This window comes from Xenopus tropicalis, chromosome 4, assembly GCF_000004195.4.
Source record: "Xenopus tropicalis strain Nigerian chromosome 4, UCB_Xtro_10.0, whole genome shotgun sequence".
Taxonomy (NCBI): Eukaryota; Metazoa; Chordata; class Amphibia; order Anura; family Pipidae; genus Xenopus; species Xenopus tropicalis.
In genome coordinates, this window is record NC_030680.2 from 4419683 (window position 1) to 4436960 (window position 17278).

General features: G+C 53.1%; 1 protein-coding gene across 18 annotated transcripts in view; it reads left to right on the forward strand.

The window, feature by feature from the left end:
- nav2 (neuron navigator 2) overlaps positions 1-17278 on the forward strand; it is a 192301-nt gene that overhangs the window by 133837 nt on the left and 41186 nt on the right. For 17 of the 18 annotated variants that reach the window (XM_031900148.1, NM_001128641.1, XM_031900138.1 and 14 more), the window contains 4 exon segments: positions 11995-13045; positions 14458-14570; positions 14765-14873; positions 15849-16238. In XM_031900148.1, the coding sequence (XP_031756008.1) occupies positions 11995-13045; positions 14458-14570; positions 14765-14873; positions 15849-16238 (1663 nt within the window). 18 annotated transcript variants of the gene reach the window in all.

A 17278-nucleotide genomic window follows, 5' to 3' on the forward strand; every position in this document is an offset into this window, starting at 1 on the left:
CTCTCTATTTATATCCCAGCGAATGGAAAGGGCCCAGAAATGTCTGCTCTTAGTAACGGGGCCCCAAGTGTGAGCCCTAGTAACTCTGTAATACCCACTGTATCCGGGTACCGCTCATTGTGTGCCCAGAGCATTCCTTCTCTGTATATTTGTATTTATACATATGGGTAGGGGGTGCCATAGTGTTTCCCTTAGACAGTACAGTATGGGGGTACAGCTTATTGTGTGCCCAGAACATTCCTTCTCTGTATATTTGTATTTATACATATGGGTAGGAGGTGCCATAGTGTTTCCCTTAGACAGTACAGTATGGGGGTACAGCTTATTGAGTGCCCAGAACATTCCTTCTCTGTATATTTGTATTTATACATATGGGTAGGAGGTGCCATAGTGTTTCCCTTAGACAGTACAGTATGGGGGTACCGCTCATTGTGTGCCCAGAGCATTCCTTCTCTGTATATTTGTATTTATACATATGGGTAGGGGGTGCCATAGTGTTTCCCTTAGACAGTACAGTATGGGGGTACAGCTTATTGTGTGCCCAGAACATTCCTTCTCTGTATATTTGTATTTATACATATGGGTAGGGGGTGCCATAGTGTTTCCCTTAGACAGTACAGTATGGGGGTACAGCTTATTGTGTGCCCAGAACATTCCTTCTCTGTATATTTGTATTTATACATATGGGTAGGAGGTGCCATAGTGTTTCCCTTAGACAGTACAGTATGGGGGTACAGCTTATTGTGTGCCCAGAACATTCCTTCTCTGTATATTTGTATTTATACATATGGGTAGGAGGTGCCATAGTGTTTCCCTTAGACAGTACAGTATGGGGGTACAGCTTATTGTGTGCCCAGAACATTCCTTCTCTGTATATTTGTATTTATACATATGGGTAGGGGGTGCCATAGTGTTTCCCTTAGACAGTACAGTATGGGGGTACAGCTTATTGTGTGCCCAGAACATTCCTTCTCTGTATATTTGTATTTATACATATGGGTAGGGGGTGCCATAGTGTTTCCCTTAGACAGTACAGTATGGGGGTACAGCTTATTGTGTGCCCAGAACATTCCTTCTCTGTATATTTGTATTTATACATATGGGTAGGAGGTGCCATAGTGTTTCCCTTAGACAGTACAGTATGGGGGTACAGCTTATTGTGTGCCCAGAACATTCCTTCTCTGTATATTTGTATTTATACATATGGGTAGGGGGTGCCATAGTGTTTCCCTTAGACAGTACAGTATGGGGGTACAGCTTATTGTGTGCCCAGAACATTCCTTCTCTGTATATTTGTATTTATACATATGGGTAGGGGGTGCCATACTGTTTCCCTTAGACAGTACAGTATGGGGGGTACAGCTTATTGTGTGCCCAGAACATTCCTTCTCTGTATATTTGTATTTATACATATGGGTAGGGGGTGCCATAGTGTTTCCCTTAGACAGTACAGTATGGGGTACAGCTTATTGTGTGCCCAGAACATTCCTTCTCTGTATATTTGTATTTATACATATGGGTAGGGGGTGCCATAGTGTTTCCCTTAGACAGTACAGTATGGGGGTACAGCTTATTGTGTGCCCAGAACATTCCCTCTCTGTATATTTGTATTTATACATATGGGTAGGGGGTGCCATAGTGTTTCCCTTAGACAGTACAGTATGGGGGTACAGCTTATTGTGTGCCCAGAACATTCCTTCTCTGTATATTTGTATTTATACATATGGGTAGGAGGTGCCATAGTGTTTCCCTTAGACAGTACAGTATGGGGGTACAGCTTATTGTGTGCCCAGAACATTCCTCAAAGCTCGGTACCATCTGATTTTTTGGATTTTTCAGAAAGATGCTGGGAGTTGCAGTTCTCCTGATGCTGAAGAGCTGGATATACATGAGATATATATTGAGAATCTGTAACATGTGGTGTTGGGGCCCCGGGACAACCCCCCTCCCAGCCCTACCCCATAACCAGCCCTGATGACCCCACAGCAGGCAGCTGATATATCCTGAGTGTAGGCTGTGTGGGGGCAAAAAGGGCACCTGTGTTTGTTTCTGGTTGGGAAGGTGGGAGGCAGGGTGTCAGGGTGGGATTAGTCGGCCACAGTGGGGTTATTAGGGGAGGAGAGACTCAAACTCCCCTCCTGCCTGTGATGTGAGGAGGCTGAAAGAGAGAAGCCGCACAGGGAGAGATAAGAGAGGAGGGAGTTGGGCACGTTGGCTCTGTGTGGCACAGGTAAGTGCCCTGCTGGGGCACGGGGGGGGGGGTGTTGTTTATCCTGCTGGGGGCACTGAGCCCCACTGCTAACACTCACTTTCACGCACACCCCCTCTCTATTTCTGCCAGGTCGGTTGGGCTGTTTGGTGGGGGGTTGATGGGAGATGTAGTTTGGGGTAAGAGTTTCAGAATCATTTGACCACTGAGGGGCGCTGTTTTATTAGAGTCTATGGAGGAGCTTTACCTGACAAACCCCTGAGCAGCAGAACTGGTGCCTCCGCGAGTCCCAGACTAACCTGTTTGTAGATATTCCGACTCTTGAAATTTGATCTGCAAAATGTAAGGAACCTCCGTGTAACCCTTTCCAAACCAAGGGGGCAAGAGATGCAACGGAAAAACCTCAAATTCAATAAAGACCAACTGCAAAACTGTCTTAGATTTATTCTGCCCATAGCACAATGTTAATAATCAGGCAAACTTCCCCTTTAATGTAGGTAATAAGGGCACAAAGGTTATTTCTTTTCAAGCCTCAGGCCCTTCCTGTGGTATAAATGACATTGTGGCGCTGTTCTGTTACAGCCAATGGGAAATGTGCAGTGTTGCCCCACACTGGTGAGAAGCGGTACTGCAGCCTTCTGGGATTATTAGCATTCACACCAGCAGAGCTTACAATCTAAGGTCCCTCGCACAGTACCCTAGGGTCAGGTTGATTGGGAGCCGATTGTGTTGAGGTGGTGCTGTCCCTTTAAGCTGTGCGGAGCCCTCAGTGTGGGACACGCGGTGCCACTATATCCCTGTAGGTAAGCGCAGAGCTAAATGCGGCCGGAATGATACGGAGTGTGGGCACCGCATCCCTGCCCTCGGGAATAGTCGGAGTCGGGCACAGCGCGGCTTTGTATCGTCAGGTATGGGACTTATTATATTAACTGGCCGAAATAATGACTTTAAAGGGGAAGTTAATTTAATGTAGCTTTGTATCCATTATATCCATGTGTATGTGCTTCTTTCTGTTTTGCACCTTCATTCCTCCTCACTGTGCCCCTTACCCTCCCCATTAGCACTCACTGTGCCCCTTACCCTCCCCATTAGCCCTCACTGTGCCCCTTACCCTCCCCATTAGCCCTCGCTGTGCCCCTTACCCTCCCCATTAGCCCTCGCTGTGCCCTTTACCCACCCCATTAGCCCTCGTTGTGCCCCATACCCACCCCTTACCCACCCCATTAGTCCTCGCTGTGCCCCTTACCCACCCCATTAGCCCTCGCTGTGCCCCTTACCCTCCCCATTAGCCCTCACTGTGCCCCTTACCCTCCCCATTAGCCCTCGCTGTGCCCCTTACCCTCCCCATTAGCCCTCGCTGTGCCCTTTACCCACCCCATTAGCCCTCGTTGTGCCCCATACCCACCCCTTACCCACCCCATTAGTCCTCGCTGTGCCCCTTACCCACCCCATTAGCCCTCGCTGTGCCCCTTACCCACCCCATTAGCCCTCACTGTGCCCCATACCCGCCCCTTACCCACCCCATTAGCCCTCGCTGTGCCCCTTACCCTCCCCATTAGCCCTCACTGTGCCCCTTACCCTCCCCATTAGCCCTCGCTGTGCCCCTTACCCTCCCCATTAGCCCTCACTGTGCCCCCATACCCGCCCCTTACCCACCCCATTAGCCCTCGCTGTGCCCCTTACCCTCCCCATTAGCCCTCACTGTGCCCCTTACCCTCCCCATTAGCCCTCGCTGTGCCCCTTACCCTCCCCATTAGCCCTCACTGTGCCCCATACCCGCCCCTTACCCACCCCATTAGCCCTCGCTGTGCCCCTTACCCTCCCCATTAGCCCTCGCTGTGCCCCTTACCCTCCCCTTACCCACCCCATTAGCCCTCGCTTTGCCCCTTACCCTCCCCATTAGCCCTCGCTGTGCCCCTTACCCTCCCCATTAGCCCTCACTGTGCCCCATACCCGCCCCTTACCCACACCATTAGCCCTCACTGTGCCCCTTACCCTCCCCATTAGCCCTCGTTGTGCCCCATACCCGCCCCTTACCCACCCCATTAGCCCTCGCTGTGCCCCTTACCCACCCCATTAGCCCTCACTGTGCCCCTTACCCACCCCATTAGCCCTCGTTGTGCCCCATACCCGCCCCTTACCCACCCCATTAGCCCTCGCTGTGCCCCTTACCCACCCCATTAGCCCTCGCTGTGCCCCTTACCCACCCCATTAGCCCTCGCTGTGCCCCTTACCCTCCCCATTAGCCCTCGTTGTGCCCCATACCCACCCCTTACCCACCCCATTAGCCCTCGCTGTGCCCCTTACCCACCCCATTAGCCCTCGCTGTGCCCCTTACCCACCCCATTAGCCCTCGCTGTGCCCCTTACCCACCCCATTAGCCCTCACTGTGCCCCATACCCGCCCCTTACCCACCCCATTAGCCCTCGCTGTGCCCCTTACCCTCCCCATTAGCCCTCGCTGTGCCCCTTACCCTCCCCATTAGCCCTCACTGTGCCCCATACCCGCCCCTTACCCACCCCATTAGCCCTCGCTGTGCCCCTTACCCTCCCATTAGCCCTCACTGTGCCCCTTACCCTCCCCATTAGCCCTCGCTGTGCCCCTTACCCTCCCCATTAGGCCCTCACTGTGCCCCATACCCGCCCCTTACCCACCCCATTAGCCCTCGCTGTGCCCCTTACCCACCCCATTAGCCCTCGCTGTGCCCCTTACCCTCCCCATTAGCCCTCGCTGTGCCCCTTACCCTCCCCTTACCCTCCCCTTACCCACCCCATTAGCCCTCGCTTTGCCCCTTACCCTCCCCATTAGCCCTCGCTGTGCCCCTTACCCTCCCCATTAGCCCTCACTGTGCCCCATACCCGCCCCTTACCCACCCCATTAGCCCTCACTGTGCCCCTTACCCTCCCCATTAGCCCTCGTTGTGCCCCATACCCGCCCCTTACCCACCCCATTAGCCCTCGCTGTGCCCCTTACCCACCCCATTAGCCCTCACTGTGCCCCTTACCCACCCCATTAGCCCTCGTTGTGCTCCATACCCGCCCCTTACCCACCCCATTAGCCCTCGCTGTGCCCCTTACCCACCCCATTAGCCCTCGCTGTGCCCCTTACCCACCCCATTAGCCCTCACTGTGCCCCTTACCCTCCCCATTAGCCCTCGCTGTGCCCCTTACCCTCCCCATTAGCCCTCGCTGTGCCCCTTACCCACCCCATTAGCCCTCACTGTGCCCCTTACCCACCCCATTTGCCCTCGCTGTGCCCCTTACCCGCCCCATTAGCCCTCACTGTGCCCCTTACCCGCCCATTTTGCCCTCGCTGTGCCCCTTACCCTCCCCATTAGCCCTCGCTGTGCCCCTTACCCCACCCCATTAGCCCTCAATGTGCCCCTTACCCACCCCATTAGCCCTCGTTGTGCCCATACCCGCCCCTTACCCACCCCATTAGCCCTCGCTGTGCCCCTTACCCACCCCATTAGCCCTCGCTGTGCCCCTTACCCGCCCCATTAGCCCTCGCTGTGCCCCTTACCGCCCCATTAGCCCTCGCTGTGCCCCTTACCCGCCCCATTAGCCCTCGCTGTGCCCCTTACCTGCCCCATTAGCCCTCACTGTGCCCCTTACCCGCCCCATTAGCCCTCACTGTGCCCCATACCCGCCCCTTACCCACCCCATTAGCCCCTCGCTGTGCCCCTTACCCCTCCCATTAGCCCTCGTTGTGCCTCTTACCCTCCCTTACCCACCCCATTAGCCCTCGCTGTGCCCCTTACCCACCCCATTAGCGCTCAATGTGCCCCATACCCACCCATTAGCCCTCGTTGTGCCCCATACCCGCCCCTTACCCACCCCATTAGCCCTCGCTGTGCCCCTTACCCACCCCATTAGCCCTCGTTGTGCCCCATACCCGCCCCTTACCCACCCCATTAGCCCTCGCTGTGCCCCTTACCCACCCCATTAGCCCTCGCTGTGCCCTTACCCGCCCCATTAGCCCTCGCTGTGCCCCTTACCCGCCCCATTAGCCCTCGCTGTGCCCCTTACCCGCCCCATTAGCCCTCACTGTGCCCCTTACCCGCCCCATTAGCCCTCACTGTGCCCCATACCCGCCCCTTACCCACCCCATTAGCCCTCGCTGTGCCCCTTACCCTCCCCATTAGCCCTCGTTGTGCCTCTTACCCTCCCCATTAGCCCTCGCTGTGCCCCTTACCCACCCCATTAGCGCTCAATGTGCCCCTTACCCACCCCATTAGCCCTCGTTGTGCCCCATACCCGCCCCTTACCCACCCCATTAGCCCTCGCTGTGCCCCTTACCCACCCCATTAGCCCTCGTTGTGCCCCATACCCGCCCCTTACCCACCCCATTAGCCCTCGCTGTGCCCCTTACCCACCCCATTAGCCCTCGCTGTGCCCCTTACCCGCCCCTTACCCACCCCATTAGCCCTCGCTGTGCCCCTTACCCGCCCATTTGCCCTCGCTGTGCCCCTTACCCGCCCCATTAGCCCTCGCTGTGCCCCTTACCCGCCCCATTAGCCCTCACTGTGCCCCTTACCCGCCCCATTAGCCCTCGCTGTGGCCCTTACCCGCCCATTTGCCCTCGCTGTGCCCCTTACCCACCCCATTAGCCCTTACTGTGCCCCTTACCCACCCCATTAGCCCTTACTGTGCCCCTATAATATATGAAATATCCAGATTTCACATATCTGTAATTGCTACATTGTTGCTAGTGGTTGCTAAGGGTATTAACTCTAACAACCAGATTATGCTATGGGGGCGGGGCTACAAGATAAATCATGTTCTGAGTGCTGGAAATCTTTCCATATAAACGTTTATCCTGCACTGGGATTGGCTGCGGCTCCATATAATGCGCCGGTAAGAGACGCACAGAGCTGCTCACAGGTAGGGACCCTATTGGCTGCTCAGTGACATCTCTTCCCTATTGGCTGCTCAGTGACATCTCTTCCCTATTGGCTGCTCAGTGACATCTCTTCCCTATTGGCTGCTCAGTGACATCTCTTCCCTATTGGCTGCTCAGTGACATCTCCTCCCTATTGGCTGCTCAGTGACATCTCTTCCCTATTGGTTGCTCAGTGACATCTCTTCCCTATTGGCTGCTCAGTGACATCTCTTCCCTATTGGCTGCTCAGTGACATCTCTCCCTGGGTTTCAGTAGGACGGACAGATGGACAGAGGCTTCATAGACAAAAGAACAAACACAAACCCAGATGGAAATGATAAAGGGGGAGTCAGCCGGGGGGGGAGGCCACATTTCCTGGGATCTCCCCCCACAATGAAATGAAACATAATTCTAAGCAGCTTTCCTATAGATTTCATTATACATAGTCCCTGGCACAGCGAGGCGCTTGTGGGTCCCAGTGTAAAATCTGGCCAAGCCCCGCCCCCCAGTGGTCTCTCGTGCCCGCCCCTGTCTCTCGTGCCCGCCCCTGTCTCTCGTGCCCACCCCTGTCTCTCGTGCCCACCACTGTCTCCCGTGCCCACCTCTGTCTCTCTTGCTGCCCCTGTCTCCCGTGCCCACCTCTGTCTCTCTTGCTGCCCCTGTCTCCCGTGCCCACCTCTCTCTCGAGCCCACCTCTGTCTCTCTTGCCCACCCCTGTCTCTCGTGCCCGCCTCTGTTTTTCATGCCCACCACTGTCTCCCGTGCCCGCCCCTGTCTCCCGTGCCCGCCCCTGTCTCTCGTGCCCGCCCCTGTCTCTCGTGCCCACCACTGTCTCCCGTGCCCACCCGTCTCTCGTGCCCGCCCCTGTCTCTCGTGCCCACCCCTGTCTCCCATGCCCACCCCTGTCTCTCGTGCCCACATCTGTCTCCCATGCCCACCCCTGTCTCTCGTGCCCACATCTGTCTCCCGTGCTGCCTCTGTCTCTCGAGCTCGCCCCGCCTCTCGTGCCCGCTGCCCCTGACACTGTAGTGGAGATAAAACCACACAGATTGGGACAAGACAATGGGGAGCCCCTGTGCCCATTATATTTCCTGCCCCCCTAAACAGTTTGGGACCCCAAAGTATGTGCTTGGGCAGCAGCAAAGGTTCTTAAGTCTGTAAAGTACCCACTTGGGTCCCTGCACTGGAATTGTGGTCCATTCTATTCCATGTAAGAGACCCCCAACCTGCTCATCATTAGCTCTCACTGGTTAATTCCTATTGGTTAATTATTAATCAGTGAGTTTCCCACCAGGAAATCATTCACGTACCTGTGCCAAAGCCTAACCACAGTGTTGCACTACAACTCCCAGCATTCCCTGCCGGGCTGACCTTCCCACCCTGCAAACAGAATGTTAGTGAGCCCCCCATTGCGCCCAGGTTAGAAATGGCCCCTATAGAGCATTACAGACACACACACTGAACTGAACTGAAGCTGAAAACACACTTTTTATTAAAATCTTGGACACAAAGGCGACTATTCACTGCCTTATGCTAAATAACGGTGTATATTAGGGTACTCACTGGAGCGTAATGCAGCCCCCCTGGAACCCAAGAGCTTTTATACACTGACTTGTTCTGTTATGGGAGCCGCCGACTGAGGGATAATGGCACGGGGACAACTAGGAGCAGCTCTGTGGGCAGGGGCAGTATGCTTCATAGTACCCCCCCCCCCCCATATCTGCCACAAAGCACTCATTTTTCTAAAAAACCCCACACACATAGTTATGTATCTTTATAACAAAGCAGCAGTCCTGCCCTGCTTTATGGCCGAGATTCTAGCTATCTGTATAACAGAGCATTCTGTCACAGTGGCACAGATCCTATCTGATCCCCCCATTGTAAGCAGCAGTCCTGCCCTGCTTTATGGCTGAGATTCTAGCTATCTGTATAACAGAGCATTCTGTCACAGTGGCACAGATCCTATCTGATCCCCCCCATTGTAAGCAGCAGTCCTGCCCTGCTTTATGGCTGAGATTCTAGCTATCTGTATAACAGAGCATTCTGTCACAGTGGCACAGATCCTATCTGATCCCCCCATTGTAAGCAGCAGTCCTGCCCTGCTTTATGGCTGAGATTCTAGCTATCTGTATAACAGAGCATTCTGTCACAGTGGCACAGATCCTATCTGATCCCCCCCATTGTAAGCAGCAGTCCTGCCCTGCTTTATGGCTGAGATTCTAGCTATCTGTATAACAGAGCATTCTGTCACAGTGGCACAGATCCTATCTGATCCCCCATTGTAAGCAGCAGTCCTGCCCTGCTTTATGGCTGAGATTCTAGCTATCTGTATAACAGAGCATTCTGTCACAGTGGCACAGATCCTATCTGATCCCCCATTGTAAGCAGCAGTCCTGCCCTGCTTTATGGCTGAGATTCTAGCTATCTGTATAACAGAGCATTCTGTCACAGTGGCACAGATCCTATCTGATCCCCCCATTGTAAGCAGCAGTCCTGCCCTGCTTTATGGCTGAGATTCTAGCTATCTGTATAACAGAGCATTCTGTCACAGTGGCACAGATCCTATCTGATCCCCCCCATTGTAAGCAGCAGTCCTGCCCTGCTTTATGGCTGAGATTCTAGCTATCTGTATAACAGAGCATTCTGTCACAGTGGCACAGATCCTATCTGATCCCCCCCATTGTAAGCAGCAGTCCTGCCCTGCTTTATGGCTGAGATTCTAGCTATCTGTATAACAGAGCATTCTGTCACAGTGGCACAGATCCTATCTGATCCCCCCCATTGTAAGCAGCAGTCCTGCCCTGCTTTATGGCTGAGATTCTAGCTATCTGTATAACAGAGCATTCTGTCACAGTGACACAGATCCTATCTGATCCCCCCATTGTAAGCAGCAGTCCTGCCCTGCTTTATGGCTGAGATTCTAGCTATCTGTATAACAGAGCATTCTGTCACAGTGGCACAGATCCTATCTGATCCCCCCATTGTAAGCAGCAGTCCTGCCCTGCTTTATGGCTGAGATTCTAGCTATCTGTATAACAGAGCATTCTGTCACAGTGGCACAGATCCTATCTGATCCCCCATTGTAAGCAGCAGTCCTGCCCTGCTTTATGGCTGAGATTCTAGCTATCTGTATAACAGAGCATTCTGTCACAGTGGCACAGATCCTATCTGATCCCCCCATTGTAAGCAGCAGTCCTGCCCTGCTTTATGGCTGAGATTCTAGCTATCTGTATAACAGAGCATTCTGTCACAGTGGCACAGATACTCTCTGATCCCCCCCCCCCCCATTGTAAGCAGGAGAAGACCCCCTGTAACCTCAGAATTCCCAGAAAATAATTGAATTTAAAGAAAGACCCCCCCCCCCCCCCCCCCAGTGTGCAGGAGGTTTCAGGTTAAACAAGTGGTGGAAGATTAATATTTGGGGGGGCCCAAGGGGGTCTCTCGGTGTTGATACAAATCTGACCCTGGGCAGATGTTTACATTGAGCTGTGGGGTTTGTGTGAGTAAATGACAGTCTGTCAGGGAGGAATTCGCTGCCGTTGGACAAACGCGCTGACCCTGCTCAGTGTTAATCAGACGCAGTCAGGTCCCGGGCTGAGGGGTTGGAGATGATCCGGGGGGACTCTTCGCTCTCTCTGGCAGTCAGAGACTTGGGGAGCCCAGGGAATAGAGGGAGTGTTGAGAGAGTTGGGGTCACCGACCCTAACGATACTGCGTATCCATGTGACCCCAGGCAGCTATACTGCCAATGCACACGGTCCCTACAGCCAAGAAGCCCATTGGGCAGCAGCCAGAGATGGAGGCGCGGCCTGTTCAGAAATGGATCTGCATTTCCCACAATAAGTTGCAGCTCTGAGAGGCTGTGAGAGAGATGTATGTGGCGGCCATGTGTGGCCCTTGTGTAGCGGCTACAGAGCCACCACTGAGCCCTGAGCAACCCACATGCGGCTACAGAGACACTCTTGCACACAATGGCTACCTGTGTAGGCACCCAGGGGCCACGGGGAACCCCACCTCCCTTTATTACTCCGCTCCCAGCGGGACCCCCGGCACTTTCCTATTTGCACAGGGGCAAAGTTAATCAAAAACATGAACATTCTTTTGCCATTAACCCAGAGCTCTGGGGTGGGGACTGACTCCCCTTCTTAGTAGGGGGAGAATGTAGAGGGGTCGGGGCAGAATGTAGGGAAAAATGTAGTGGGGTGGAGAATGTAGGGGGTTGGGGGTGAATGTAGGGGGGTTGGGGGGGAATGTAGGGAGGTCAGGGCAAAATGTAGGGAGGTCAGGGCAAAATGTAGGGGTAGGGGGGAATGTAGGGAGGTCAGGGCAAAATGTAGGTGGTAGGGGGGGAATGTAGGGAGGTCAGGGCAAAATGTAGGTGGTAGGGGGGGAATGTAGGGGGTATGGGGGAATGAGGGAGGTCAGGGAAGAAAATTGTTGAGAATGTAGGGGGGTAGAGGGCAATATAGGGGTGGTATGGGCAGAATGTAGGGGTGTTGGGGCAAAATGTAGGGGGGTTGGGGCAGAATGTAGGGGGAGACCATAAGGAGGTGTAGTTCAGGAGAGAAGGGACGGGGTTGGTTTATGTTAGCTCACATACTCACACAGAAGGGATTGCTGATGGCACACAAGGCAGAGAATGCGCACAATTATTTATCCTAGTGTGAGTGAGTGTGAGTGTGTGTGAGTGAGTGTGAGTGTGAGTGAGTGTGTGTGAGTGTGAGTGAGTGAGTGAGTGAGTGTGAGTGAGTGTGAGTGAGTGTGAGTGAGTGTGAGTGAGTGTGAGTGAGTGTGAGTGTGAGTGTGTGTGAGTGTGTGTGAGTGTGTGTGAGGCTGAGGCACTTGTACGAGGGATGATAAATACACGGACGTGCACTAACAGATTCCCCTCTCGTTCCTTTCAGGCCCAGCAGAGAACCCGGTCTCCCAGCAATCAGGAATGAGTGAGAATGGCTTCCCTACTCTGTGCAACCCCGGGGTCCCCCCCTGCCCCAACTCCTCGGCCATCCCCCAGCCCAACTCCACCAACAAGCCGTGGCGGAGCAAATCTCTCAGCGCCAAGCACACAGCAACGTCTTCCATATTGTCCGTTAAACAGGCGGCGCCGGACTGTCCAAAGCAACCGACAGAACCTCCCAAGCCAGCTCCCAATAATCAGAAATCCATGCTGGAAAAACTCAAGCTCTTCAATAGCAAAGGGGTCTCCAAGGCTGCCGGGACCTCCCCAGAAGGCACTAGCTGCGAGAGGCTGGACTCTATCCCCAGCTTCGAGGGGGCCGAAGAGATGGACGTGGCCACACGCAACGGCAACAACGCCAACCTGGCTTCCAACAGCCCCAAAATAGCACTGAAGGGCATCGCTCAGAGGACGCTAGGACGGGCACTCACCAACAAGAAGAGCTCCCCGAAGGGTGCAGAGAAAGAGAAGGACAAACAAAAAGAGAAGGAGAAAACGAAAGAGGCCTCCAAACGAGTGTCCGTGACCGAGACAAAGGAGGAGCCGAGAGATGAACAAACGGCCGCCGCCGGGGAAATCCCAAAAAAGTCCTCCAAGATAGCCAGCTTTATCCCCAAAGGCGGCAAGCTCGGCAACGCCAAGAAAGAGGCCTCCGTCCCGCCGCCTCATAGTGGCATACCCAAACCAGGGATCAAAAACACCCCAGGGAAAGCCTCAAGTGCCCCCCCAGCAAAGGAAGGAGAGAGGAGCCGGAAGAGCGGCTCGGGACTGTCTCTGCACAAAGCCCAGCTGGACAACCGCCACTCCAGCTCCAGCTCCAGCTTGGCCTCCTCCGAGGGGAAAGGTGGGGGATGTGCGCCCGCTGGCGGCCAACCCGGCTCTGGCACCCATGGCCCCCTGCAGTCTACGGGAAGTGGCACCGTCAGTGTTCAGCTACCTCAGCCTCAGCAACAGTACACCCACCCCAACACCGCCACCGTCGCTCCCTTCATGTACAGGTAGGTACCTGCCTCCTATCTCACCTGCCTTGTCTACCCGTGCACTGTCCCTCGCTCTTGGTCTCCCCGGCCTCCTTCTTAGTCTCCCCGGCCTCCTTCTTAGTCTCCCCGGCCTCCCTCTTAGTCTCCCCGTCCTCCCTCTTAGTCTCCCCGTCCTCCCTCTTAGTCTCCCCGGCCTCCCTCTTAGTCTCCCCGGCCTCCTTCTTAGTCTCCCTGGCCTCCTTCTTAGTCTCCCTGGCCTCCTTCTTAGTCTCCCTGGCCTCCTTCTTAGTCTCCCTGGCCTCCTTCTTAGTCTCCCTGGCCTCCTTCTTAGTCTCTCTGGCCTCCTTCTTAGTCTCCCTGGCCTCCTTCTTAGTCTCTCTGGCCCCCTTAGTCTCCCCGGCCTCCTTCTTAGTCTCCCTGGCCTCCTTCTTAGTCTCTCTGGCCCCCTTAGTCTCTCCTGCCTCCTTTTTAGTCTTCCTGGCCTCCTTCTTAGTCTCCCCGGCCTCCTTCTTAGTCTCAGGCCTCCTTCTTAGCCTTCCCGGCCTCCTTCTTAGTCTTCCCGGCCTCCTTCCTTAGTCTTCCTGGCCTCCTTCTTAGTCTCCCCGGCCTCCTTCTTAGTCTCAGGCCTCCTTCTTAGCCTTCCCGGCCTCCTTCTTAGTCTTCCCGGCCTCCTTAGTATTCATAGCCTCCTTCTTAATCTCCCCAGCCTCCTTCTTAATCTCCCCGGCCTCTTTCTTAGGCTCCCCTAGCAACCAGAAACTCCAAACTGGAGAGCTGCTGAACAAAAATTGAAATCATTAAACAACTAAAAAATAATAAAAGATGAAGACCAATTGCAAATTGTCTCGGATTATTACTCTCTACATCATACTAAAAGTTAACCCAAAAGTGAACAACCCCTTTAGTACATCTCTTGCCCCACTGATCCCGATGTGTGTGCGACGCCCATAGGACTGACATGTCCCCATCCCCGGGGCGCCCTGTCTCCCAGCAACGAGCTGTAATGGCTGAAAGGTGCCGGTCATTTCCTGGAGAATCTCACACAATGAGAAACAGATTCTGTTTCCAGAAATGGCTAATAGCCGGGCTAATCCCAGGGCGAATTCCACGGGAGTCCGGTGACACACGGACACAACTGTGTAAATATTGTCAATAATAATGATAATAGCACCTAGTCTGGCTCTGACAATTCTGCTGGACTACTCTGTTAAAGGCAAAGCTAAACCAAACAAAATGCAGTTGCCTCATTTTTCAGTTCTGGGACCCAGTTATACCCCCTATTTATCATTTTCAGGCGGGCGTCTGTGAGTTAATTAACAAGAGTCTGTGTGCTGCTTAGCAAAGCCTTATGGGAAATAAATCTCTGCTTCTTGACAATGAGAAATGTCAGGTCGTCTGAGAAGCTTACAGTCTGTTTATCCTCTGTGCAGGTCGCAGGCAGATCCTGAGGGGGGCGTCTCGGTGGAGACCAGTTCAGGAGGAATAAATATGGACTCTGCGCTCTACAATAAAACAGGGCCACCGTGTTTGGAAGATCTTTCTGGTAAGTGTTTGGTAATGGTTTCTAGGGTCAGTGACCTTAGCAACCGGACAGCAGAATCATTGTGGGTTTTCTCCTTTTCTGTATAAGTCCAACATACAAAATCAGTGTGTTAGCTGGTGGCGTAAGTGACCCCCATTTAAACGCTGAAGGCGCAGCTATTGGCCAGGGAGCTATAAACGCCATTTCTCTCGTAGGGGAAGATCCGGAAACGCGACGGTTACGAACAGTGAAGAACATCGCCGATCTCCGGCAGAACCTGGAGGAGACGATGTCCAGCCTACGAGGCACCCAGATCACACACAGGTATAGGTTAATAATAACAGCATAGTGGGGTAACATACTGCCCCCCAGTGGCGGGAGGCTGGCATTGCGATTGTCATTATGTTACCCCCCTGTGCTTTACCTGATCCAATCTGCCTTTTGCTCTGACTGATCAGCTGCACTAGGGCCTGGTTGTTATACCCTGATGTCCCTAGCAACCAGCCCTAATTGAATAGATGGGTCATTAATATTAAGATTAATATAGCAGCTGGAGCTTTGCATTTTTTTTCAGTTAGAGAACGAAGGCCAAATGCAAAGTGTCTCCTTGATCAATAAAATTACATTTTGTACTGCACTTCCTGGCTTTGCCACTGGAGGGCGACGTGAGCACATATATATATATCTTTGGCCTCTGAATGTCGGCTGATTTATAAGGGGTTAAGTGTGATTTGGTTTGGGATTCGGCCAAGCTTCCCACACAGTTCTCTTTGCCAAAATGTTTCTCAAAGGATTCGGGGTTCGGCCAGATCTTAAAATAGTGGATTCAGTGCATCCCTAGTTTTTGTTCAGCAGCTCTCCAGATTGGAGCTTCAGCTGCTCTCTGGTTGCTAGGGTCTTGTTAAACTTAGCAACCATGCATTGGCTTAATGAGAGACTGGCACTTGAATAGGAGGGGCCTGAATGTAAAGATGAGGAATAGAAAGTAACGATAAGAATAGAATTGTAAGCTCACAGAGCAATCATATTTTAGCTACCGGGGTCAGCGACCCCCATTTGGAAGCTGCAAAGATGTAGAAGAGGGAGGCAAAAAATTCAAAAAGTATAAGAAATAAATAATGAAGACCAGCTGCAAAGTTGCTAGGAATAGGCCATTCTATAACATCGACAGCCTACAGTATAAAGATCCCGCGTGTATATCTGGAATCCCTGCCATAAAGCAAAACCTTATTGTTATTGTAAGTACAAACAGTCACATGACTACCACGATAACTAATGACTTTTTTTGGGTTTATGCAGCACCTTGGAAACCACTTTCGACAGCAACGTGACTACTGAAATCAGCGGTCGCGGAATCCTCGGTTTGACGGCCCGGCCAACCCCTCTCTCGTGGAGACTCGGACAGTCCAGCCCCCGTCTGCAGGCAGGCGATGCCCCGTCCTTGGGCAATGGGTACCCGCCGAGGGCCAACGCCAGTCGCTTTATTAACTGTGAGCCCGGGAGATACGTGTATTCGGCGCCGCTCAGGAAGCAGCTGGCCTCCCGGGGAGGGAACATTGGCCACATGGACGTCTCTGACAAAGGGGGGGACGTGATGGATATCGAGGGGGTCAGTATCGACGCTGGGGGTTACATGAGCGACGGCGACGTCCTGAGCAAAAACATCAGGAGCGACGACATCACCAGCGGGTAAGGAACGTGGGGCAAGTAAGGGCAGAATGTCATGGTTATATGCTCGGGCATTAGGCGTGATATGTCTGCTACTATTCAGTGCCAGGCAGGCAAGGGTTAATTGGAGGTCTTGGTTCAGGAGTCGTGGGTACCTGGGTGGGCTAATAGGGCGAGGGGGGCAATAGGAACCCCGGCTCAGCTGAGAAGCAGGTACCCTGCAGAGGGAAGTGCCTTGTGCAGTTATAGAAGTGGCCACTAGGGGGCTCAGTGTGAATGTGCTATTTTGCCTTTGGGTGTTATAAAGGCAAATAACAGAATAAGCCCAAATGGGCCCGAGCTCACTCTGCAGTAATGTGTGTTGGGCCGGATCCAAAGTCCCATTTCTCTTTGCTCAGTTATTGCCCCCACCTTAGGGCCACTCCAGGTGAATGGATCTAATAATGGAACTGACAGTTGCAATTGGGCCACAGAGGACGGGGGCGCAGAAATTGCCAGTGTTTGCTGAGCTTTTCCTGCCGGCGCTGGAGAATTTCTGTCTAATGGGTGATTATCTGGGAAGGTCTCGTCATCATTACACTTCCAGCAGATTAATTGCCCCGGCATTGTGTCAGCTGCAAATGAGCTCATTATCTGCCCGGGGAGCCCAAGTGCTCATTAACCCCCCCCCCGAAATGTCACATATTCACTTGCCTTGGTTCTTCCACTCGGGTGTAGACTTTGGGTTTAGCTGTTGCTAAGGCTAATGTCACTGTACTGACCTCTTGTGCCTCTTGTGCTAATATCCTTATCATTTACAGTAGGGGGTACATTATCCCTTATAATACATGAGTGATACTCAGAGTTCCCTGTATAACTCAGCCTGCAGCCTTGTGCCTTTATATGGGGGGCACAGAACCCCTCAGTGACTGCTAATATCCTTATCATTTACAGTAGGGGGTACATTATCCCTTATAATACATGAGTGATACTCAGAGTTCCCTGTATAACTCAGCCTGCAGCCTTGTGCCTTTATATGGGGGGCACAGAACCCCTCAGTGACTGCTAATATCCTTATCATT